Source organism: Wolffia australiana, chromosome 13 (assembly GCF_029677425.1).
Source record: "Wolffia australiana isolate 7733 chromosome 13, ASM2967742v1".
In the NCBI taxonomy this organism is placed as follows: Eukaryota; Viridiplantae; Streptophyta; class Magnoliopsida; order Alismatales; family Araceae; genus Wolffia; species Wolffia australiana.
This window is the reverse complement of record NC_135847.1, coordinates 14,382,828-14,409,198: the sequence shown is the minus strand read 5'-3', so window position 1 is coordinate 14,409,198 and position 26,371 is coordinate 14,382,828. Positions and strand designations below refer to the sequence as shown.

General features: G+C 37.6%; 2 protein-coding genes across 3 annotated transcripts; one reads left to right on the top strand and one right to left on the bottom strand.

Moving 5' to 3' along the window:
- Positions 1-10,420: 10,420 nt before the first annotated feature.
- Positions 10,421-16,282, top strand: LOC144710863 (catabolite repression protein creC-like). The gene is made up of 11 exons (XM_078584694.1): positions 10,421-10,744; positions 10,855-11,175; positions 11,308-11,416; positions 11,512-11,605; positions 12,120-12,207; positions 12,286-12,366; positions 12,642-12,738; positions 12,826-12,913; positions 12,990-13,095; positions 13,866-13,958; positions 15,611-16,282. Exons 1-11 carry the CDS (start codon positions 10,601-10,603, stop codon positions 16,028-16,030), a joined length of 1,641 nt encoding a protein of 546 aa, XP_078440820.1. The 5' UTR covers positions 10,421-10,600; the 3' UTR covers positions 16,031-16,282.
- LOC144710864 (3-phosphoinositide-dependent protein kinase 2-like) lies at positions 16,206-20,415 on the bottom strand. 2 transcript variants are annotated; one of them, XM_078584696.1, is made up of 11 exons: positions 19,929-20,415; positions 18,919-19,099; positions 18,746-18,798; positions 18,545-18,646; positions 17,981-18,086; positions 17,817-17,895; positions 17,574-17,739; positions 17,358-17,492; positions 17,121-17,287; positions 16,602-16,824; positions 16,206-16,521 (listed from the first exon to the last, which is right to left on the bottom strand). In XM_078584696.1, exons 1-11 carry the CDS (start codon positions 20,139-20,141, stop codon positions 16,438-16,440), a joined length of 1,509 nt encoding a protein of 502 aa, XP_078440822.1. In that variant the 5' UTR covers positions 20,142-20,415; the 3' UTR covers positions 16,206-16,437. The 2 variants fall into 2 exon arrangements, with proteins under 2 accessions (XP_078440822.1, XP_078440821.1); XM_078584695.1 differs by having other exon boundaries at positions 17,817-17,901; positions 19,929-20,413.
- Between the last annotated feature and the right edge of the window lie 5,956 nt (positions 20,416-26,371).

The window sequence follows — 26,371 nt, the reverse complement described above, 5'->3', positions numbered from 1 at the left end:
CTTGGAGATTCTCTCCTTGGTTGACGCATAGAATGAAGCAAGGGAGGGGTCTCTCAAATCAGACTTGCATGGGTGCTTAAAAATGAGACCCCTTTCCCTCTTTATAGTTTACTTAAGATTTTTCTCAAAAACCCTACAAAGTAAAGTATATCCACCAATGCCCTTATGACCTTGTGCGTGTGACCCTCTAGGCCTATGTATCGTTCTAGTTAATAACTTTAATGGCCTAATAACATTTATTGACCAATCTTATTAATTAACTATATCAACATATATCTTAATTAAATAAGGATCGATTTAACACAATCGATAGGTTAAGCTTCCAGCCCATTGGGTGCTAAGCTACACCTCGTGCTCTAGAAGATACCGAGTAGTCTCGAACTCTCTCATGGAACCTTTACCGTCATCGATTACCATACATGTATAATCCATCATCCGTGCGATGCTCTCAAACGACTTAGGGTATGGTTTATCGTCAAACCCTAATCCGTAATTCGATAAGTAGTGATGCGCAACGGGGATCATTAGAGGATGCCTTCTCCAATATCCTCACTATCCTGGGCAGGGATTTTTCTGTATCGTCTTCCTTGAGTCAATCTCCTATTATACCGAGGGCAGATGATCCCCCCTTGACTAGTCAATCATCTCCGTAAGCTTCTTACTACATCCGATCTATAACTTATTTGAATCTCATGATTAGAGGCTCGTAAGTCATAGTCAAAACGTAGTTGTCCACTCACGAGATGTCCTTGGTGTCTCAGGTCAATGGATCACTTATACAACCGTGACTTGATTTAACCTGATTGACGTTTAAGTATAATACCATTCAGGGATTTGTACAGATCAATTCAGTGAACTCTTTCTCCAAAGAGCACCCACTATCTGTCCTTAGTGTCGCCGCACTAATAGCTATAGAATCAGCTATACTTATCGTATAAGTAGGATTAGCTAGTGTTATTCTATCCAGATAATTTGATGTCCGTCTAGACTATCCATCAAATACAAATATTTAGAATACATATTTAAAGACTAGTAATCATTGTATTATGATCTCATCATAATTCACTAAGACAGCATGTATTCATGGACTTTATTATAAACATCATACGAAATAATAATGAACGTAAATATTGTATTCGATGAACTTAAATAAACCTGATAGTGTGAGTGGCTTGACCACATAATATCCATCACGTCTTTGTTTACCTCCACATACTTCTGATTCTTTCCATGTGCATAGTTACATTTATACATTTATCAGAAACTATATTATTCATAATCATTTATCTATTATTACTTCCAAGGAGATACCTAACTTCATACCTTTTTGTGTACCATTATTTGTTATTAGGATATGTCCAGTTATGTACCATTATTTGTACACTTGTATATTATGATGCATATTTTATATCTCTTCATACATACACATTCATGTTTACCAATGTATAATTACACACAATTTATACATAAACTACTCATGTATATACTTGTCCCCTTTTCATCTAAACATTGGTTGCATAATTATCTTCCAAAAAAATAATTTTCACAAATAGTATGATTAACCGAACGACGAATATCTTATTCTCTCAATAAAATATAATCCCAATCCATAAAATTAAATAATTACATATGTGTGAAGTTATGCTCATCCATTTGATTGAGTCGTCGCTATTCTCAATTTCTGAGGCCACCAAGGATCCTTGCTTCTCACATGTAGAAATAAAAGCATAATGGACAGCTAAAGATATTGTGGGAGAAAGTGGGAAAGAGATAACAATAGAATTACAGAAAAAATAAAGATGTTCCATAATTTAAAAGATATAAATAGTGATAGTAGGAGAAAGTAATCCAAAAATAAATTAGCAGTAGGGTACTACCATTTAGATATTGGATTTGAAACAAATTTTGGATGTTGGTGTCTATATGGATTTTGTTCAAAATTTTATTGGTATGGGGGAATCGATGGTCAATATCTGATATCTAATGTCATTTATTGGATTCAGATAGCGGTGAATGTTTGTTAGGTATATGTTATCAGAACCGTCATCCATTCATAATTTTTAATTTAACTCGTTTCCATGTTTGGATAAATGATATCAGAAATGGATACTAGGCATAATGTTTAACGCTCTTAATAAACATTTATACTTCTAACGTCAACTAAACTGAGGGTCAAGTTCAGAACTTGAGAGTAGAAAAATTGAGAGTGACAACAGTGGTAGTGTGAGCGTACGTCAGCAGGGTCTGACCAGTAATGACAGACTGCATGAAGGAAAGTTATTTAGGACTCTCTACCTCTATTTCCCTTCAATTTTTCCTCTCATTCCCTGCCACGAATTTTTTCAAAATCTATTCCTTTGCTCTATCTCTTTATCACATTCCTTCTATATTGTACACTAACTGCTTTATCATTCTCCTGATATATTGGGAAGTTAAAATTATATTCAGTGATTAAAATATCATCAATGATGATCAATATTTTTATTCATTTAGAATGAAATTTGGCATTTTTATTAAATTAGATAAATATTTTTTATTCCATGCTACTCATTCCTTGCTCATTCATGTGGTTCAAAGGGTTATATTTTGGATCACGGGGTTTTATAAAGAGAAAAAAATGCTACTTTATATGGAGTTCTGTCAACTATGCTTCCAATAAGCCAAAAAACATAGAGGAAGAAACACAATAGTACATTAAATGAATTTCCTTCAATTTTTCTACAGGTTTTGGTCAAAATTTCCATGAAGGACTTTTAGGATTTTATCATTTTTGAATGGACCTTTGCATTCATTCCTGTGGGGTTTATGGAAGCAATTCTTCCCATCATCCAAAATTTTAGAGAAAGAGCTAAAAAATGAATCTCCTACTTTCCATTGAAGGGTTCACTTTAGAAAGGATTTTTTTTGCAATTTAGGTCATACAATTGTGCTGGTGAGATTTGGTCGATTTCTCCACATATATATATATATATATATATATATATATGTATATATATATATATATATATATATATATGTGTGTGTGTGTGGACTTGTAAACTCTAAATTGAGTGAGCCCTAAAAGTTCCTCATTGACTATTAACCATCCTTCCCTTGTGTTGTTAATGTCAAGAAGAGTGACTTGATATTAAAGTCAGATTGGATGTTCTACTCATAAACATATTTTTTACATGCATTAAAAATATTAACAGACTCAAATCTTGATCATCATGTTAGAACAGATACCAAGGATGGAAGGTAAATTTGGTAACTCAATTATTTATGAACTATTTAATCATCTCCAATTAATCTTTCATATGTTCGTGTATATTTTTATTTGTTTAATCCTATATGATGTCAATATATTGGTCAAATTCAAATTCATGTAATGCAGATAAGTTTTAGCTCAACTTTAATAAATTCAGTATTTAAATAACTTTTCCTTCATGTTATCTGTTATTCCATTTTGTTATTAATATTGGAATCATTAGTGACATAAAGTTATCATTGTCTTGGTATTATTTTGAGACTTTTGATAGGACTGATTAGGGTTTGATAGTTGACCATACCCAAGTTTTTCTAGGAGCAGCAAGCGGATGAGGGACTATACATACACAATAACCGATAACGAGCAGGTTCCATGAGTGAGTGAGTACACACTCCTTCATACTTTCTAGAACATGAGGTATATATGTTGGGTTATAGAGGCCTAGATCTGGATAAAGAACTCATAACAATCTGCAGCGGAAGACTTAAACAGAATCGTAACGACATCGATAAAACATGAAATGAAGAACTTGTTCAAAGATCGAATCCTTGATTTCTTGGATTTGACAGCAAGATGAGTCAAGCTGCTCAAGTGTGTAGCCTCTAGAAATATCCACACAGTCCTCAGCACGTCGAATCTTCTCCGTCACATTGACGAGTCCCGTTCAATATCCATCACCTTCTTTATGCCGTCTCGATCGCGTCGGGAGAGGAGAGATGCCATGGGGAGAAGGGAGAAGAAGTGGAAGGCCCTTGAGCAACTCTGGTCTAGGTGAATTTCGTTTAGGACCTTCCCCCCTATTTATACTAAGTTTGTATTTTTCATAAACCCCCCAAAACTTCAGTATATCTTCCGACGTCCAAAAGACCATTTGTGTGTGACCCTTTAGGCCCATGTATCAATCTAGTTATTGACTCCAGCGGCCCAATAACCTTTATAAGTCTTTCAAATTAATTAACTATACCATCATATATATTTATTAATGTCGGATCGATTTAACCCCATCGATAGATTGAGTCTCCAACACGTGGGGTGCCAAGCTACACCTCGTGCTCTATAAGGTACAAATGAGTGTGTAACGACTCACTCATGGAACCTCTTCATCATCAGTTACTATGTTTTTATAGTCCCTCATCCACTTGACGATCCTAGGATGACTTAGGTATGGTCAATTGTCAAACCCTATGTGTTCATCCGAGAAAGTACTGATGCGTTCGAAAATCATCAGAGAACTCTTCTCCCAATATTTCACTACCTTGGCCGACGGCTTCATTCATCATCTTCCTTGAGTTTTCACCAATTATATCGAGGGTGGACGATCTCATCTTGACCACTCAATCTTCTTCGTGAACTTCTTGATCCACACGAGCCAGGACTCTTTAGAACCACATGATTAAAAATTCATACCTCATAATTAAAATATAATTGTTTGTCCACAAGACGTCTTTGGTGTCTCAGGTTTAAGGACCACTTGCACACAAATGACATGAGTCAAATTGATTGATAGTTCAATATAATATCACTCAGGGATTTACGAATCAATTCAGTGAAATTTTTCTACAAAAGAACACCCACTATCTATCCTTAGTGTCTCCACACTAATGGTTACGGGAACGACCATACTCATCATATGAGTGAGGCTAGATATTGATATTCTCTCAAGATACTTTGATGTACTCCTTGCATATCCTTTGAATAAGAATATTTAGAACACATGCTTAAAGACTAGTGATCTCCGTATTACAATCTCATCATAAATCACTAAGTCAGATCATGTATTCATGGACTTCCTTATATGCATTAGACGTGCACTATAATGAATATGTTCTATTAACGAATATGGAATAAGATATGGAATGTGTGATTGGCTTTCTGGCCAAATATATTTCTATCAATATCTTGGCACCCCACATGCTGGAGACTCAACCTATCGATTGGGTTAAATCAATCTGACATTAATTAATCTATATAGTTAATTAGTTTGGAAGGCCAATAAAGGTTATTGGGTGACTAGACTAATTGACTAGGCTGATACATGGCCTAGAAGATCATACACAAATTATATTTTCGACATTAGAAGATATATTTAAGTTTTGGGAGTTTTTATGAAAAATACTCACTTAGTACAAATAGGGGAAGGCTTTGAATGAAATTCACGCAAGCTAGAATTATTCATGGGCCTTTCCCTTCTTCTCCCTTCTCCTCATGGCTCTTCTCCATTACCGATGCAATCATGATAAATTAACGACGTTGATAGAGGTTGAAGGGAGATTGCCAAGGTGAAGGAGGAGATTCGACGTGCCAAGGATCATATTTATAAGTATGGAGACTGCACAGATGAGCAGCTCGACTCTTCGCGCTTCGGGATCCAAGAAATCATGAGTGTGATCCGTGCACATGTGCTTCAATTCAATGTTTTATTGATGTCGTTATGATTTAGGTCAAGGACTATAGAACCCAACAAAAATTGAATACCAAAACTGGTCAGACTATTAAGAGTCATCCTAATGCCTAAATTCAAAGTCTAATGACTCACAATCATTTATCTCCTAAGAGGCTCCTAACTCTATTATTGCTTTATAATCAATACATGTGAGTTTTGTGTTAATCACTCTTTCTCTGTTGTAAAATTATTATCTTCAATAGTTTCTCTTTATTGGAAATTTATAACACACAAATAGTTACATTAATCTCATGAATTTAACATTATTAATTGAATTAAAAACATCATATATTTGTGTGATCAATATTAAAATAATAATAAAATTCAATTGTGTTTTTTCAGTATTTTCATATTTGATGGGAATTTACGATATCATACTTGTAAATAAAAATAATTTTCTAAATTGTAGTATGTTTGGATATTTCTTTACATGGTTTTATGAATTTAAAATCTGATTTAACATGTCGGTGCTACAAGTCATAATCAAATTTATTTGGACTATGGCCCATCTATGGGGCCTACCAAGGGCTACAACCAAGAATTACTGCACCAATTACTGCCAAAGGTGAAACTATGACATCCTAATTTTGATGCACTAATGCACCACATAAACTAACATTTGTTATTTTTAGAGTGTTAGTGTTAACACACTATTTATGATAGTTTTTATATTTATTGTCATTAGAAATTATATGTGCACGAGTTAAGCTTAAATAATTAAATCTACTATTAGAATCATATTTTTCATTTTTATGGAATTTTGGGTATTTTATGATATCGTGTTCATAAATAAATACTTTTATAATTTGGTACATACCTTTTGGAAATTTAAGAATAAGATTATACAGATTATGAATTATGTGGGGGTTTTCAGAATTATTCTGAGTTTATTTTGGCACCTCCTCTTGTTACAATTTGATTGACTAGATAATGACTAATTATTGGCATTTGTTAATGGTTAACTACGCTAGTGATTGAAATAAGGTGTCTCTATGGCACCAAAATTCAAAATCCCCATTATGTCTAGTGACAAGATGACTCTGTTTTATTTTTAGTACACAACTCTAAGTCACCAAATAAAAAAAATTATCTAAATCTCAATAAATGTGAGAGGCCCGAGATGGCGGGAGACATGTCACCACAAAATGCATGATTGACTTTCTAATAAATGCAGATTCAAAATAAGAAAATGCATGGATATGTGGCACTTTTCATTGGGCAATAAAAAAATATACATTAAATGTGACTTCTTCACCACATCATGCATTAAATGTGATCTAGTATGATGCATTTTTTATGCAGGTGCAGGTATCCAAGTCATGTTACAAGATACATATTGAGGAATCTTTGCCAAAAAATCATTTTAGTGGCATTTAAACATAGAAAGTTACGGTAGAACCTTCAGGGATTCCACAACAGACATAGTGAGAAGTCCAATCGCTGAGAATGATCCAGCTTCAAATCGTGATATCTAAAAATCCAAAAAGAGTTTCAGGCTGAAGGATACCTTAGCCTCTCTCACTCCTCCATCCATCCATACCTTTGATCTATAAATACACCCTTCTCTCCATGTAAAAATCATCTTACAGATCAGAATTGGAGTGAGGGGACCCGTCAGATCCACAATTAAATCAAACAAGTAATAATTATAAAATTATTTATTATGTGGTTAAAAATTATAAAAAAATAAGCATAAAGATCATAAAAATAATGAGTTTAAGATTTCTTCGGGAAATTATATTTATAAAATTTAATGACTACATACATAATCGTCCTAACTTATTGTCCTTATCATATGTTCACATCTATACACTTTCTATGCACCCCCATTCTTTAATATATAATAATAACATACTTTTAACCATGATCTTATGATATTATCTTATAAAAGTTTTCTCTCTATTTCTTATATTTTGAAATACCCTTATCATCTCATAATCACCGTTGTGAAAGACATTAATTCCATAATCATTGTCCCCCTTTTACCCGAGCCTTGCTCATCACTATTTAATAAGTTTCAGTGTCCAGATAATGTATAAATATTATTTATTAACTTAATTATCAATGAAAATTTTAAAAACCTAAAATTAATTCATTAATAAGCTGTAAACATCTCTCCAAATATCAATTCCTCAAAGAAAATAAGAAAAAATGTAGATCAGTATGAAATAGAATTTTCCAAACAATAACTTTCATTTATGAACAATATAATTATTTTTTGATTTGGGGATGAGTGAGATTAAAAAAAATGATTGAAGACATTGGGATTGAGATGCAGTGATGCAGATAATAGACATTCAGATATTGAAACAACTTCTGGTATTGTCAATTAAAATTGGATCTTCAGAGTGAATTGAGACATTGTGGTACAAGTGAAGAGTGATGCATTGCATTTTCAATTGAAGTGCATCATCTTTTCATAGAGGAAAAGGAATTACATTCATTCCTTAGTTGTGAATTTATATAGTTATTTTTTAGTGTTTGATATCAAAATATATTTGAGTTGATTCTGAGAAAAATTAAATAGAAAAACTTCAATCAAGGGTGTTATTATCCCACGGCTGAATTTTCTTACTATTCTTTGACGAAAATTATAGGGTAAATTGAGTTCTTGAATGGAGACAGAGAAGGTCACTAGTATGATACTCTGGATGAGGATGACATGCTAAAGAAAAAAAATGGCTAAAGGAGTGGAGTATTCATGTCAAGATTATGAAAAACTAGGTGATCAGGTAGGAAGCTATGCATCCTTATTTGGGGGGGGGGGGGATAAGTAAGAATTTTTTACTATTAGTTCTATATTCGTATATATATAATGAGAAGGCCTCAGTGTTTAGACACTGAAGTGAGGAAAGGGGTGAGATTGAAACTCGGAGAAAAATGGGAATCCCCACAATGCCATTAGGGGGTTTTCCCAACCTTTCTTAAAAAGATCATCACCTTATTTGAATATGAGTTATTTGGATGTGTAAAAAATGACATCTTATTATTTATGTGGATACCAAAAAAATTAAAGTTCTCAAGATGTAGGCGAATTATGTGGTTGAATTAAAATTTTGGTAATGTAGCTTGGCTATAAATAAACGCATAATACTCCAGGTTTTTCCATAAATAAATAATTTAATAATCAAGCCTGATTATATCCATTTCAAAGGATGATCGAGATGAGAATATGAGTTTTATCAATAATAAATGATGATTTTCTACTGAGAGTGGGTAAGTCATGATAAAAGGGATTGAAGAATAAACAAAGAGACATGGCAAAAAATTGTATAAAAGCACTGTCATTCGAGATCTAACTAGAAGGATGTATCTTGGTCTAATAGTTAAAGGAAGTAAATGAGGTATTCCTACTCCTGACTCTGCACGAAATCTTCTCCTTGGTTTGAAATCATATCACATTTTTGAGAAATAAAAATATCCGACAACAAAGAACTTTTGTGCCCATGGAAGAAATCTTAAACATCCAACATTGATTTCTTGCAGAATATGAAGATTCAGGCAAATTTTATGTTGGAACATCTAATGTCAATCATAACTCTTTTATTACAAATTATTTTTCTTGTTGATACCATCTGATGGCTTTATTGTAGCCCCACTTGTAGATCTGGCTGATAAGTGGCAAGTAACTGTTTATAATCTTGCGTAATTATTATGCACTAGATAGATATTAAATTTTCCTTTCATTTTTGAATGAAATATTTCGCTCTTATTCATCTAAACACAAGGGGTTAATAAGGATGTTGATAGAATTGTGCCATTCATCATCCATACAAGTCATTATACCCTAACGTTTATTGCATGGTAATGAATGCAGAATGAACCCAAACGAACTTCATGAAATTTTATAAAATGTTGTGCGACTGAAAACAAAGCTGCTAAATATGGTTGAATTTACTTGTAATCCATCTGCAATAAAGAAATCAGAAATGTAAAAAATAAATTCATGCATCTGAAAAAAAACTTTAATCATTATAGCATGTGAAACACTAGAAGTGGCTATATGGCATCCTTAGGTGACAAAAGTGGCTATCATCGTACATTTTGCCTTAGACCATTGTGAAAATAGGCAAATATTCTGCTTCACCTGCAAGGCATCATTTATTAAAACAGACAAAAGGACTTATTACCTGCCCTATCATGTGAAACATTAGAGGTATGAATATGACATTCTAAGGTGACACAAAAAAGACTTCTTATCATACATTCTCCCTTAGATCATTGTGAAAACTAAGCAACAGAATAAAAAGTTTGCTAAGATTCTGCAATACCTTCAAGGTATCATTCATTAAAACAGATAGAAACTGAGATTCAACCATTTTTCTAGATCCAGGCACTCCCAAGAATTTGATCCAAATTTATACTCTTAAACCAGTGTCTTCGAAAATAATCTCATAAGTGACTCAAAAAATCAAAAATTTTCCCTGATTCGTTCTGCCCCTTGATAAATTCCGGATGAATGTACTTCACCGCTTACATTACCCAGATAACATGACATCTTCCTTTGTCCGTCTACTAATATTTCAATGCACACGACCGTTGACCAAGAAGGGTACATCCCCTTCCACCATCAATGATTCAAATCAACGGCTCAGATCGTTTCCAAGACTACAAAATCCATCTCTTGAGAGCCGTCCGATGAGCACAAGTCTACAGTATGGACGGTCCAGATTCTTCTTCCGCTTCTTCTGCAGCTTCCTTAACCCCACCTCTGGCCCGTTCCACGCCGTCTTCATCAGCTTTTAGAGAGAGAGAAGAGAGAGCAAGAGAGAAGAGAGAACGAGAGAGAAGAGAGAAGAGAGAAGAGAGAAGAGAGAGAGAGGTGGTCTGGGAGACGACGGAGGGGATGAGGGAAGGAGAGAGGAAGAGGGTGCTTGGCTGGCGGCCATTGAAAGCTTGAAATTTCAGCCATGTCGTCGGCGTCACCCGTCAATCCCCAATCGCCCGGCTTGAAGATTTACTTCAAAATGCCGGAGGGGCGATACAAGTTGCACTACGAGAAGACCCATCCGACCGGCCTCCTCCACTACGCCCATGGCAGGAACCCATCTCAGGTTGTTCGAGATTCCGAGAAATCGAGATTGACCCAGAAAAATTAACCACTTGGGTCCGTCGATTTTTGATTTCTTTGCGCGAAAGATTGAGAAATTTTTGTTCTTTGCAGGTCACTGTTGCGCATCTAAGGGAGAAGCCGGCGACTCAGGTTTCTGCTCCGCCTTCGACGCCGAGTTCTGGAGTTGGGGTGAGATCAACGGCTGCCAGATGGCTTAGCGGCGGTAATGGTACGCGCGCTCTTGGCTTTGTCGCCGGTAATGGCAGTGGCAAGGCGTGGACGGGTAGCAGCCGGACGGGCGCTGGCGCCGGATCGTCGTCTTTAGGATCCAACGGCGGTCCTTCTACGTCGAATTACGATGGAAAAGGAACGTATTTGATCTTTAATGTCGGTGATACGCTTTACATCAGCGATTTTAATTCTCAGGATAAGGTAATTTCCTTCTATATTTTGAATCTGTGTGTTTAACTTTTCAGTAACTCGAACCCGGTGTGTTTAACTTTTCAGAATCTGTGAGATAATTTCTTTCTAATGATTGATCGCGGTTTGTTTTTCTTCTTGAAGGATCCGATTAAATCAATACACTTCAGTAACTCGAACCCGGTGTGTCATGCTTTTGACGATGATGCGAAGGATGGGCATGATTTGCTCATCGGATTGGCCTCTGGAGATAGTTAGTCATTGTTTATAAATATGTATTATATATATTTCTTTTGATCCAGTTACGGGTCTCTGGTATTAACCCTGTGATTGCTTTTCCATGAGTAGTTTACTCTGTGTCGCTCCGACAGCAATTGCAAGACGTAGGGAAGAAGCTGATCGGAGCTCACCACTACAATAAGGATGGTTCTACCACTAGCAGGTGAGTTTGATGTGCTTTGCGTATTTTTTCCATTTATCATATTTATTTTTCATTGTTATGAAATTGGAAATATCTGAAAAAATAGAAATTTCATGTGTTTGATATAAGCAAGAACATAGATGGACTGAAGTGTTGTGGTTTTTTAGAGACATAGCTGGATCTCCTTTATTTTTTTCTATGATATTTTAAAGATGACTCATTGAATATTCAAGTTCAACAATCATCTTGGAGATTGTATGACATGACTCTATGCTTCATGGTCCATGGAAAGATTCAGAAGGATTAATTCAATAATTGAGGCCTCTAGAACTAAGCTCGCACCATGGTGCACTTAATTTCAAGATGACAGTTTTCTATGTTTCAGCAATTTCTGTATTCCGACATAAAGTTTCCATGTCCTCATTAAAATTAAGTGACCATACACGCAAAACCAAGAATTAAAATTAAGTTTCTTTGTCCTCATTAAAATTATTGTTTTTAATTTCAATCGACATTTGTTTCTCTCTTATTGCAGTCGGTGTACATGTGTCGCATGGGTCCCTCAAAGTGATGGTTCATTTGTTGTTGCACATGTTGATGGAAATTTATATATTTATGAAAAGGTAAGCCTATAAACGCTTTTACTGTCTTATTTGGACCTGTTTTTGGTGTCTTGAAAAATAAGTTTTTTAAATTTCTAGTCAAAAGAAGGTGCTGCTGACTCGTTTCCTGCCGTGAAAGATCCAAGTCAATTCTCTGCTTTGCACGCACGATCTAATAAGGTAAGCCATTCCTTCTTTATCGTCCACCCTGCTTCTGCGTTACATTTTTCCCGCATATAATTTACAAATACCATAGTTCCTGTTGACCCTGTCTTATGCATTTTCTAAATTAAACTGACCATTCCATCTAATATTCCTTGACCAGTGATCATGAACCATCTTCTGTTTTCATTTGCGTGTAGATAGCTTTACTTTTCCTTTTATTTTTCTATGTTAAATCCCATTTTAGTCTGTTTTTTTAAAGTATCCCTGATTTCATATTGCATCGCTTGCAGAGCAATCCTGTTGCGAGGTGGCATATTTGTCAGGGTCCAATCAACAGCATTTCCTTCTCAATGGATGGCGTATACTTGGCCACTGTGGGGAGAGATGGTATTTCTTCCGTGTGAATTAATAGGATATTTTGTATTCTTCATGAACACGCTTCTTTCTGTAACTAGAAATACTTGCATTTGACAGGTTACTTGAGAGTTTTCGAATATCTCAAGGAGCAGCTGATATTCGGTGGGAAAAGTTATTACGGTGCTCTTCTTTGTTGTGCATGGAGGTGATGAGAATCATTCTTGTTGAAGTTTTTGATTTCGGGAATTTTTCTGTCTAAATTCTTTTAATGTAATTTCCAGTCCCGATGGAAAATATCTACTGACTGGAGGAGAAGATGATCTGGTACAAGTTTGGAGCCTGGAAGATCGGAAGATCATTGCGTGGGGTGAAGGGCACAATTCATGGGTATGAGTTTCCGATTCTAACTCTTGGCTCAGGTTTGGGCTCAATGACAACGGTGAAGATGGGCAATAACAATGGAAAATCATAATTTTCATCGATCAGCTGATGATGCATTGTCATCATCATCATCATCATCTAACCACCTAGAGATGTCAGTCATCATCATCCATCTGTAACTAAGCAAAAATAGAGTATTTGCTTATGCCGTCCGCATCGTCATCATCATCGTCACACATTCCCAAAGCCACATCATCCATTTATTTTCCAGTTAAGATAGATAATTTAATTATGTTGTCCTCATCATCGTTGTCATCTTCATCTCCATCCAGATTCCAATAGCTACCATTGTCCTCCATTAGTCCATAACAGTCTGTATTCCATTTCTCTTTCTCCTAGGCATGGACAAGTGGGCATGTGTGATATTGGGGCATCTTTTTGGCTCGCATCATGCCTGAAAAAAATATGTAGAACACTAATCTCACTTATAAATAAAATTGCCCCCACATTCCGTGGTTGAAGGCACAGCTGGACCTACTGCAGCACAGCTAGGCGAGTCGCATGGGCACCGTGATTATGTCGATCGAAAAAACAAATACATCAGTTGATGACGAACTTTCATCATCATCGCCATCTGGTTTCTCAGATAGAGCATTTAGTCATGTCGTGTTCATCCTTTTCACTGTGATGACAAACTATGAACAGTGTATCATTGTCTGCAATTCTTTATCTTGGCGCCTACAAATACAGCTCTGAAGATGTGAGTCACTTTTCAGGTGAGCGGTGTCGCCTTTGACCCTTTTTGGAATCCTCCTTCCTCAGACAGCTCCGGTGACAGCGTCATTTATCGATTTGGATCTGTTGGTCAGGTACACTATTATCTGCTCCCGTTTCTCATTATTCATAAATTTTTGCAATTTATAAAATCAGGGAATTATTTGATTGGAAGAACAGGTTTTGTGACTCCACAATTACAATCCCACCCAAAGTACGGATCCCTATTACCTGAGCCAGAAAGCTTAATTGTTTTATTATTGACCCGCGAATCTCAAACCTCTCCCACAAACCCCAAACCCGAGAACTAGAAAAAGAACCCAGAAGCTTAAAAGCCTGAGGTTTTTCTTCTTGGAACCCTTTACCTAAACTTGAAAACCAATTTAAAACCAATTTCTTCATCAGAGACCCAAGAATATAAAATCTCTCCCCAAAACCACTAAATCTTAATTCAAGAAAAAAGACCAAAACGCTTGAAATTTTACTGTTAATCTTCCTTGGTTCAGGGCATGCAGTTGAAATCGGACGGTCATCTGATTTAGAAAAACATGTTTTACTTATGCCTATGACAATTCCACCCAAACTACGTGACCCTATTACTTATGCCTGAAACCCCAGCCAATCGAAAATCAAAAACCCTAACCTTGGAATATTTTTTTGGCAATGTCCTTTGGTCCATGATACATAGTTAAAATCGGAGATTCATCTTATTCAAAGAACAGATTTTTCCGCAGCCCACAATCACCATTCCACGGCAAATATGTATCCTGTTGCCTTAACCTGAACCCACAAATTCCTCATCATGGACTGAGAATAAAAAATCTCCCCACGAACCCGAAAAACTAAAAGATTATTCTATTCTATAGAAAAACTTGCTCATTCTATTCTAACTTATTGTTAATCTTCCTTGGTTCAGGGCATGCAGTTGAAATCGGAGGATCATCTGATTTAGAAAAACATGTTTTACTTATGCCTATGACAATTCCACCCAAACTACGTGACATTATTACTTATGCCTGAAACCCCAGATTTTTCATGATGGAACCGACAATCAAAAACCTCAACCTTGAAATATATTTTTGGCAATGTGATAGATGTCTTCTAAGGACCTATCAATCAAAGAAGAGAAAGACCCTGGTCCGAGATGAAGCACGAGCGGAGTAACCCACACGTGTGGAGAATTTGAAAATAAGGCGGGAAAGTTAGTTAGGAGAAGGAAGCCGTGAAGGGTATAAATAAAAGGGAGCAGCAGAAGGAAGGGTATGGTTTTTCTGGAATTCTTGAAGTCACCGAGGAGATCCTCCCCGAGCTGCTCCCTTTTATTTATACCCTTCACGGCTTCCTTCTCCTAACTAACTTTCCCGCCTTATTTTCAAATTCTCCACACGTGTGGGTTACTCCGCTCGTGCTTCATCTCGGACCAGGGTCTTTCTCTTCTTTGATTGATAGGTCCTTAGAAGACGTCTATCACAATGTCCTTTGGCCCATGATACGTAGTTAAAATCAGAGATTCATCTTATTCGAAGAACAGACTTTTCAGCAGCCTGCAATCACCATTCTAGGCCAATTATGTGATCCTGCTGCCTTAACCTGAACCCACAAATTCCTCATCATGGACTGAGAATAAAAAATTTCTCCCCACGAACCCGAAAAACTAAAAGATTATTCTATTCTTTTGAAAAACTTGCTCATTCTATTCTAACTTACTTTCTAATGAAAAAATTAATTTTCTCATTTGGTGACGCAGGACACACAATTGCTTCTTTGGGACTTGGAGATGGATGAGATCGTGGCGCCGGTTAGGCGCCCGCCAGGCGGCTCTCCCACGTTCAGCAGCGGAAGCCATTCGGCGCACTGGGAAAACGCCAATTTGTGCCCTGTGGGCACCCTCCAGCCGGCTCCCAGCATGAGGGATGTGCCTAAGCTGTCGCCATTGGTCGCCCACCGGGCCCACCTCGAACCCCTCTCAGGACTTGTCTTCGCCGATGTGTCGGTGCTGACCATATGCAGAGATGGGCACCTCAAAATCTGGGCCCGGCCCGAACCCTCCAACGTCAACCCCCCAGTCGACGCCGAAGTCTACTCCTCCGGTAAGCCCTCAACCCCGCAACCTGTCATGGGCAATGATGGTTCCACCCTCCCTCCCATTCAGACCCAAGACTGTTGATGATGATGATGACGATGATGATGATGATGTCATCTGATGCTTATAAGTCAACTGCTGTTGGTGGTCATCTTCCGATACCGGGGTCAGTGAACATCTGGAGAGGCCCCCATTTGTGGAAAAATAACGGCACATTATTGTTGTTATTTGGGCTTGGTTGACTGTGGAAGGAAGAAAAGACATGGAACTGGGGATGGGGATTTTGGAGAACTTGATGTTATAAAAATTTTCAATTTACATGCTCAATTCTTCGCAGGGAGGACCTCATCCTGAAGTAGAAAAAAATATGCAGACTCCTGATTATATTTTTCTCCTTCCCATGTCACAACGGTCAACGTTAGGTCAGCTGAAAGCTGGGGCGTTGACTTTTCATCTGATGATGATGTCCATGTATCCTCAGTCAATGGGGTTCACTGAGTCTGGAAGTCCTCGATAGCCTTCTTCCATTGCCATGCCCCCTCTTTGGAATCCTCGAAGGACATGGATGTCTTTGGCTGAATCATGTAAATATAACACAATAAAAAAACTTGAAATTTATGGGTTTAGAAAGTAATGTCTGGATGTTGGGACTTACCGTGGTGATCTTGAAATGGGAAGAGGTGGACACGTGGATGCTGAGCTCATTAGGCTTGTGAGACCAGATCACACTGGATTTGGACATCAATTTCGAAGGGTCAATACAGATCAGCTTCCGTCTGTTGGTCAGAATCAGCTGCACTTTCTTCTTCGTCAGTTTCTGGAGTTTCTTCACCTTTGAGGTCATGATGATAGACTCCCCTGGCTCAAGAAACTCTTGCCTGAAGAAACATAATAAAAGTCAGAGCCAGGGAAATCTCTCTCCACCAAATTCTAGACCCTAAACCCTAAAACCCAAACCGCACACCCAAAACCCCAAATCCCAAACAGTATGTCCTTAAACCTTAAGCCCAAACCTTAGGCCCTAAAACCCTAAATCCTTAACCTAAATCTCTCCTTTGCTCCCTATTGAAAGCCACTAAGGGAAGAAATACCTCCGAAGGACCACAGAACTTTGAATAATAAGATGAGGTAGAACAATATAAGAAAGTTGCAGTCATAGGAAAAGATGAAATACCATTTTGAATCAAAGGAATCTATGGAAGAAATTGCAGAAATATGAGACTGAGATTCAGAAGACGTGGTGCTGCCACTTCCACTCTGCGTTCCCTTTTGGGTTGAGGGCACATCTCCAATATGGGTTAAGTTCCAGGATCCATCTTGAACATCGTCCTCCCTGTCGGCCTGGACAAGAATTTCTTAGTAAACTAGAAAGCATCGCAATGAACGGTTGGGAGAATTTTGATGAGTATACATTTTGATCCAGCGAAAGTTTAGGAGCTGAGGATTGTCTGAGATTTTTCCAGTCTATTCCTTGGAAAAAGGGATGCAATTTGAGCGCCGCATAGCCTCCAGGGCCCGCTCCGGGTCTCTTGCTGGGGTCTGGATCCTATGTAAGAGGAACAATTTTAGGATCAAACTTTAAAATTGATTTATTTTTCTTTTACACAAAGATTACGGAGAATATTACTAAAAGCTTATCCACAAGATCTCTCGCTTCTGATGAAAAATGATCGGGAAACTTCACATCTCTTGCGATGATTCTCTGGAATATAAGCCATTCGCTTGCATCTTTGAAGGGAGCAGTTCCGGTCAGCATCTGATATATGGTGCATCCGAGGGCCCATAGATCATTTCTGTTTTTTATAATATAATCAAACAGTTGAATACACGGGTATAAAATTGCAATATGCTAAACATAAAATAGGATTACCCAAAAGTTGGTGGAGAAGAGTTGAGAACCTCTGGTGGAATATAAGCAGCAGTTCCCACAAAAGTACAGGCCTTTTCGTCTGAAACTATCAACCTTATAAAATTACAAAACGATAGCATTCAACTCAAACAGAAAACCTAATCTGAAATTTTGAATAAACTTACTGGTCCCATCTGTGAGAACAGTGATTTTGTTATACCGTGTTGGTTTTACTGAGCCGAAATCAGCAATTTTGATGTGGCCTTCCGATGTAAGCAGCAAATTCTCTGGCTAAAAAATGAAAGCCGTAAAAAAAATGTCTCATTCTTTTGTACACAAACAAGTCCTAGCTAGGGTCCTCATGTCAAACGACATTGATGAGGCATATTGATGACGATGGTGATGGACGGTTGATGAAGAGCCAATGAAGTCAGCAACATCAATGGGTATCAACTTCATCATCACCGTCAACCGTCCACAATTTAAGAAAATTTTGCGTCAACGTCATTGTCCTCGTCAACAAGGCTAATTGATGATATTGACGACGACATTGGCATAGGTAGCATGACCTTTTTAACCAGAATTTTGCTAAGGTGATGGCTGAAACCTCATCATTGACAACATAGTACAAATGGTAACCTCACAAACATCATTGTCATTGTCAACCTACTCTAAAAGTCGTCAACATCAACCTCATTGTCAATGTCAACGGATGCCGACCCTTAGTCAAATCGCCCTACACTTCATACCTTGATATCTCTATGAATAATTCCCATGCTATGAATGTACTCCAGTGCATCAATGACCTCTGCGGCATAGAAGCGAGCTTCATCTTCTAGTAAGCGCCCTTTCTGCATCCCCAAGATTTTTTTTTTGAATTTTTAAAGAAATAATGTGAAATAGAAAAAAATTGTATCAACGTTTAAACAGAAAATCCAATGAATTTTTACCCGTGTGATCTGATCGAACAACTCACCGCCTTCACACGATTCAAGTGCCATGTCTACAAAATCAAAAAAATGTGATCACTTGACATGTCATCGTCACATGAAAAATGTTGCCCTCATTGCACTGAAAAGCAGAAACTGATATTTGGAGAGAAAGATATGATCGAAACTCTTACAAACAGAGTAGGTGTCCTGGAAGGTGAAAAATAAGCGAATGATGCCGGGATGCTCTAGTTGATCGAGCACGACGCGCTCCAACTTGACATATTCTATCTTATTTTCTTTGGTTATAAATTTTTTATCCATGATCTTCAAAGCATACATTTTTCCTGTGTCTACCTTCTTCGCTCTCACAACCTGACAGAAAACATCTGGAACCAGTGAATAAGAAAAATATGAGGACATTAAAACATACCAAGCAAATTTTCTACTAAATTCAAGTTTAAAGGGAACATTATATGGACTTATTTACTATGATACTTTCGGCATATTCTCCATATTGTTCTCTATAATAGTCATTTCAGATCATTTTCGAGCAGATTCAAATCTATAGACTTGATTCACTTGTTAAACATAACTATACTTGTTGAGTCAATCAGTCGGTAAATAAAAAAAAACCTGCCTAGAAGAAGAAGCTCGATAATGGTTTTCAGGCAGTAAAATTTCCCAATACGATTATTTGACAATGCGGTTCGTTAAGCTGAAATATCTGAATTGGGACAATACATGTTAATGGGACAATACACGAGATTCAACTGAGGACAGTGAGGTTCAAGGATCCACTGACATTTCAAAGTCCAAAAACTTTCACAATGAAATCAAACGTAAGACGGTTCACAATAGGTTGTTGTTTCGCAACAAAATAAGATGTATGCTCGGGTTTCAGATCATCAAATGTAAGTTGAGTGGGAATTAAGATTGATTTTAAAAAAAAACTGAAAAAGATATCCAGCACCGCCAGCAAATCAAGAACCTCCGACAGCGTTAAAGAACAAAGAATCCTCTGAGTTTGATTCAATGTTTCCCCCCAAAAAATTTGGAGGAAATTATTTCCAAACGAGGCCTTCGTCCGATCCATTCATCCATTTACATGGCTTAATTAAAGAAAAATCAACAGGGAATGATCGAATAACGGCGGAAAACCTCCACCAATTGAAAGCGGAGAAAATGCGGAGATCGGGCGGACCTTAGAGTACGAACCGACGCCAAAGATCTTTCCAAGCTGGAAATCTTGAATTGTGAACTGCTCCTGCGGTGCCCTGAACGCGATACTGGCAGTCCTCTGAATCTCGATTCCGCCACCCGAGCCGTCGGCCTTGTCCTCTGCAGAAGGCGTCGGTTGCAGTCGAAGCTTGGCATGGAAATCGTCTTCCATGTCCACCATCTTCGCCCCCCTCATCCCCTTCCCTCCAAAACCTCTCTACCCTCCATGGTTGCAGCAAGAGAGACACCGGGAGGTATAGAGAGAGAGAGATGGGTAGAGAGAGAGAGAAAGAGACGTATATAGAGAGAGAGTTAGAGGTAGGTGTAGAGAGAGAGGTATAGAGAGAAAGTTAGAGGTAGGTGTAGAGAGAGAGAGAGGAGGAGAAAGAGAGTTATAGAGAGAGAGAGAGGAGGAGGAGAAAGAGAGGTATAGAGAGAGAGTTAGAGGTTGGTGTAGAGAGAGAGGAGAAAGAGAGGTATAGAGAGAGAGTTAGAGGTTGGTGTAGAGAGAGAGAGAGAGGGGGAGAAAGAGAGTTATAGAGAGAGAGATAGGAGGAGGAGAAAGAGAGGTATAGAGAGAGAGAGTTAGAGGTAGGTGTAGAGAGAGAGAGAAAAAGAAAGATGGGTATAAATAGAGAGATATATAGAGAGAGGAAAAAGAAAAACATAGGTGTAGAGAGAGTGTGAGAGGTAGGTATAATGGAGGAATGAGAGGTAGGTATGAGAGACAGAAAGAGAGTGAGAGGGAGTATAGAGAGAGAGTGAGATGTAGGTTTAGAGAGGGAAAATGAGGGAGATAGGCATAGAGGTTGGTATAGAGAGAGAAAGTGAAGGAGATAGGTATAGAGGGCGTTATAGAGAGAGAAAGTGTGTGTGAGAGATAGGTGTAGAGGGAGAGAGTGAGAGGTATGTATAGAGAGAGAGTGTGTGTGAGAGATAGGTGTGGAGGGAGAGAGTGAGAGGTAGGTATAGAGAGAGAAAGTGTGTGAAAGAGATAGGTGTAGAGGGAGAGAGTGAGAGGTAGGTCTGTAGAGAGAAAGTGCGTGAGAGAGATAGGTGTAGAGGGAGAGAGTGAGAGGTACGTATAGAGAGAGAGAGACATTTAGGTATAGAGGGAGATAGTGAGATGTAGGTATAAAGAGAGAAAGAGAGACAGACAGACAGACAGATAGGTATAGAGGGAGAGAGTGAAATAGGCATAAAGAGAAAGAGAGTGAGAGGGAGGTATACAGAGAGAGAGAGAGTGAGAGGGAGGGATACAGATAGAGCAAGAGAGTGAGATGTAGGTATAGAGAGAGAAAGAGAGTGAGAGGTAGCATAAAGAGAGAAAGAGAGCGAGGGGCAAGCATAGAGAGAGAAAGAGAGTGAGAGGGAAGTTTAGATAGTGAGAAAGAGAGGGAGATAGGGAGAGACAAGGAGAGAAAGAGAGATCGGCACAAAGACAAAGGCATAGAAATGGAAAGAGAAAGGGCGAGCTATAGAGAGATACAGAGAGAGAGTGAGTGAGTGATATAGAGAGATTCTGAGAGAAGGATGGGGAGAGAGGTACAGAGAAATACTGAGAGGATTGAGAGAGAGGTATAGAGAGATGCAGAGAGAAAGAGAGAGAGGTATATATATGCATAGAGAAAGAGAGGGTATCCTAAGATACACAGACAGAGAGAAAGAGATACATAGAGAAAGCAAGGGTATACTAAGATACACATAGAAAGAGGGAGAGATGCAAAGATAAAGAGAGAGAGGTATAACGAGATAACCGAGAGGGAGAGAAAGAGATATAAAGATAGAGAGAGAGGTATAACAAGACACCAAGAGAGAGAAAGAGATACAAAGATAGAGAGAGAGAGGTATAACAAGATACCAAGAGAGAGAGAAAGAGATGCAAAGATAAAGAGAGAGAGGTATAACAAGATACCAAGAGAGAGAGAAAGAAAGAGATGCAAAGATAAAGAGAGAGAGAGGTATAACAAGATACCAAGAGAGAGAGAGAAAGAGATACAAAGATAAAGAGAGAGAGAGAGAGAAAGAGATACAAAGATAAAGAGAGAGAGGTATAAAGAGATACTGAGAGAGAGAGAAAAAGAGATACAAAGATAAAAAGAGAGAGAGAGAGGTATAAAGAGATACAGAGAGAGAGATACAAATATAAAGAGAGAGAGAGAGAGCGAGACAGAGAGAGGTATAAAGAGATACCGAGATAGAGAAACAACGTTAAAGAGAGCGAGAGGTATAAAGAGATACCGAGAGAGAAGTATCAAAAGATACTGAGAGAGACAGATACAAAGAGAAAAACAGAGAGATAGAGGTAAACAGAGATACCAAGAGAGAGAAAGAGAGAAAGATGGATACAAAGAGAAAGAAGTATACAGAGAGGCTAAGAGAGATAAATAAAATGTGTGTGAGAGAGGAGTAGAGAGAGAGTCAATGCATAGGTATAGAGAGAGAAAACAATGGAAATTTCCTCTGGGGGAGGGAATTTCCTGAAAAAGGTGCAGGGACAGCTCTGCAAGAAAAGCATATGGACAAAAGAAATACTATAATCATCTGAGGTCATGTCATTCATTCATTCTCTCATGCCAGAAAGAGAAGGAACTGATATGTTACATGATTGCAAGCCCAAATATGCCAAATAGAAATTATGATGGATTGGATAGGGGTTTCAGATCACAATATGGTTGGCCCAATTCACTCTAATGCGTGTGAAACAAGCATGAGTCTAGATTGGGGCCTAGTGGATTTATCAATACAGGGTCACCGAAAAATCTAATTAGTGATGGGTCCACTTGAATTTTAGAAACACAATCGGGTAACAAATACCACATTAACTTGGTCAATGGATCAATATGACTAATTGTTTGAACCACGAGAGTGGCCATACAGACCTGATCTGTCATTTTACTTGATCAAGTCCTACACAGGCAATTGATATAATCACTTGATTTGGACACCATCCAGATCGACAGATCCTTTGACATTGTTGATTGACATGCAAACACCTTGCTTGCCAAATTGGTACTCTCATAAAAATAACAAAAAAGTTGTATAATACTCAAATTGAGCATGAGGGAATGAGTCAAAACCCTCAACACAGTGAAGAGGGAAGCAATTTTTGACCATGTACATGTTGGGAATGTGGGACATGCAAGCTAATCACACATTCAACATATTGTTCAATATTCATTGATAAAACAGTGTGATGCTTATGATTCAAGACCATGAATACATGCAATGACTTAATCGATAATGATGAGATCAATATACAACAATCACTAGTATTTACACATATGTTCTAATATTCCTATTCAAAGGATACTAAAGATGGACATTCAAAATATCAAAATAGAATATGACTGCCTAGTCCTACTCATATGATGAGTACGAGCAATCCAATAGCCATTCATGTGGAGACATGAAGGACAGATGATGGGTAAATAACGTGCCCATGTACGGAAGACTGAGGCTAAATAATGTGGGAAGATGCATATGAGCAACACTTTGTTGAAGGTGAAGCTATCTGGGATCCTTTTTTTGAATGATCCATATCATTAAAGGTTCCAAACCATAGGCTCGGATTGACCATTATGAAGTCTTTGTGTTGAATCGTTGAAGTTCGAGGATGACTTGTCTTAAAGGAGAAAGATGATAAAAGTGTTAACATCTTTTCCCAAAAATTAAAAGAACCTTGTGATGACTATGCTTCATGGGATAAAAATGTCAAGTCTTGATGAGGAAGTTTCTACTTTGATGAGAGAAAATACACATGATGACGGTGAAAGTCAAGGTTTGTTTATGCAAGGTTAGGAAGAAAGAGGTATGTTGAAAAAGAGTGGAAAGCCATGGGAGAAAGAAGGAATGGTCAAAATCTTGGACCAACTTATTGAAAAACCAAGAATGACATAAGTTCCTTGCAAAGGGACACTTAAAGAAGGATTATTTAAAACTCAATGGAGGTAAGGCATCAGGTTGAAAGTTGAATTTGGTTAACATCACAAATGTGGAGGCTATGCCCTAGTCGTGGCTATATAGCTGATAGACAAGTGAATTCTCAATTATGGCTTCTCTTGTCATGTGTCTGGATGCTCACTAGTTTTGATTCTTTTAGGAGTTCGACATGGATGTTTTCAATGGGAAATATTACTTTCTGGGAGGTTTTTGCATTGGGAAACACAAAGATTAGAATGTTTGATGGTATGGTGAAAATGTCAGAACATGGGATGCATAAACTGGATTTGTATTAGAACTTTATTTCACTCATTTTGTTAAAGCTGAATGTATATTGTTGTCAGGCTGAGAACAAGGTGATGGGAAATGTGTAAACCATCTCCACTCTCTCACTCCCTTTCCCTTTCTCTCTCTCTTTCCCTTGACTTTTCTCTTCTCTTGCCCCCCTCTAATTTTCTCTTTACTCACTAAGCCACTTTCTTTGACTTTTCTCTTATACCTATTCTCTCTCTCTCTCTCTCTCTCTCTCTCTCTCTCTCCTATGCGCTTTCATTTTCTAGACCACCCACCATTCTTCACTATTCTACCGTTATTTTCCCTTAGTAATTCTCTCTCTTCCTTTTCTTCTCTTCAGACACCATTTGGAATTTTCTCAACACCTCTCTTTTCTTAAGTTTCTCTCACGATTTTTTTAACTCTTTCCACATACACCTTAGATCTCATGCTTCTCTCTGCCACTATCTATTAACTGTCCACATTTCATTGTCATTTTGTAATTACATGTTTTCTTTCCTTTAAAAAGGAACACAAGCCTGTATTTAGGAAGACCTATTTTTCTTGAAGTTTATGTGAAGTATATTTATTTGGAGAGGAGTGACATTCTGGAAATTACCACAACAAAAGCAACCATAGCAACATCAACGATCATCATGTCTTCTAAAGAGATCAGTTCATCTTAGTTTTCTCTCTCCCTTTCTTCAATACCTTTTCTTCTTCCCCATCTTCTCAATATTTGAATCTTAATATTTTCGACCTCACATCCACGTCTCACCCCTCAGACCATCTCGCCTAACATTTTTCTCCCATCTTGATATCTTTATCCCTTCTCTCGTGTTATCTCATCTATCATGTCAGTTCACATTCATCCCTTATCTTCCACCCTTCCTACTCTACACGCGATCATCTCTCGCGAACTCGATTATTTCACTCTCATCATATATATTTCCCACATCATCTCTTTTCTTTTCATTTCATACTCTTTAGTGGAGCCACAGATCAACACCAATCAATACCATTCAATATCAGAACAATCAAGCTATTGTCTCCCTTCTCTGAGGTACCTTCTAATGCCTTAATTTTGAGATTATTGCTGGTGAATGATAATATTATGAATTTTCTTTGAGTGGTTGTGTGATTCCTTGGATCCTTCTAATTTAAACCTTTTTTGGGGTAGTCTTTAGCCATCTACGTCCATAAAATTAAGGATATCTGAATCAATCCCTTGTGTTGTTATTGCTATGTCCCTAGCTCGTGGTTTCAAGTCATGTTTTACAAGATTGAACCCATTCGGATCACCCTCACATAATAGTTTGTTAATATTATTTGATGTTAATTAATTTTGCACAAATCTCCATGCATCTCCTTCATCACAAGGTTCTCAAGATTTGTAAAGGTGAGTGAAGTATATGAATGTGATTTAGGTCTAGTACCAATGCCATAATTTATAAGCATTAATGAGTGGGCATGTGTGCTAATTTATGAGAAGAAGCTAGGGAGAGAGGTTGACTTGTTATTTTGAAGGATAGTTGAAATAGGGCTCGCATATAAAAAATTGAAGGCAGCACTATGAATGATGACAACATATTTTGGCACTTGAAGCAGTGCCATATGGGGGAAAGAGTTACACACCTACTTCTTGCACGTGGGCTGCTACCTAGGGCTGAATCTAGTAAATAATCCCTTCACATATAGATCAAAGGGCATGAATGGACCGAGCAGATAAAGCAAGAGCTGCCCATGAAATTTCATCGCAGTCAATCTTTTGGTCGTTACATATCAGGATCTAAATTTCATAAAATTTATGCCATTCATTTTATTTAATTTGTCTCTCCTCATAAGCTTCCCCACTTGATCACTTCAGGGTTTCATGTCGTTAAACTTCCCAAATATCACTCTCAATTATTGGTCATCTTTTCCATGTCATTAGTGACCCACTTTTCTCAATCTGACATGCCCCAGAAATAGAATATACAAAGAGTAAAATAATATTTGTATTTAATGTGCGACATGGCAATGCATTTTGGGAGTACCATGTCACACCTTTTTTCATTTTTACCAATGATATGCGTGCACTTTTTCCAGATTTACATTGCATAAAATGCAACTTTAATTAATGAATTAATTTATGCCACAAGGCACACTTCTCCAAGATTCACATATAATGGTACTTTTATCGGATACTTTTATCCTGTATTTTTTCCTCCA

Coding starts and splice junctions, on each gene's coding strand:
- LOC144710864 (XM_078584695.1), bottom strand. CDS start 20,141: ATGAGGGGGGCGAAGATGGTGGACATGGAAGACGATTTCCATGCCAAG. Junction 17,493..17,573: donor ATCTTGTGGATAAGCTTTTA/GTAATATTCTCC, acceptor CCTCTTACATAG/GATCCAGACCCCAGCAAGAG. Junction 16,522..16,601: donor CCCATTTCAAGATCACCACG/GTAAGTCCCAAC, acceptor TACATGATTCAG/CCAAAGACATCCATGTCCTT.
- LOC144710863 (XM_078584694.1), top strand. CDS start 10,601: ATGTCGTCGGCGTCACCCGTCAATCCCCAATCGCCCGGCTTGAAGATT. Junction 12,739..12,825: donor GGCCACTGTGGGGAGAGATG/GTATTTCTTCCG, acceptor TGCATTTGACAG/GTTACTTGAGAGTTTTCGAA. Junction 13,096..13,865: donor GTGAAGGGCACAATTCATGG/GTATGAGTTTCC, acceptor GTCACTTTTCAG/GTGAGCGGTGTCGCCTTTGA.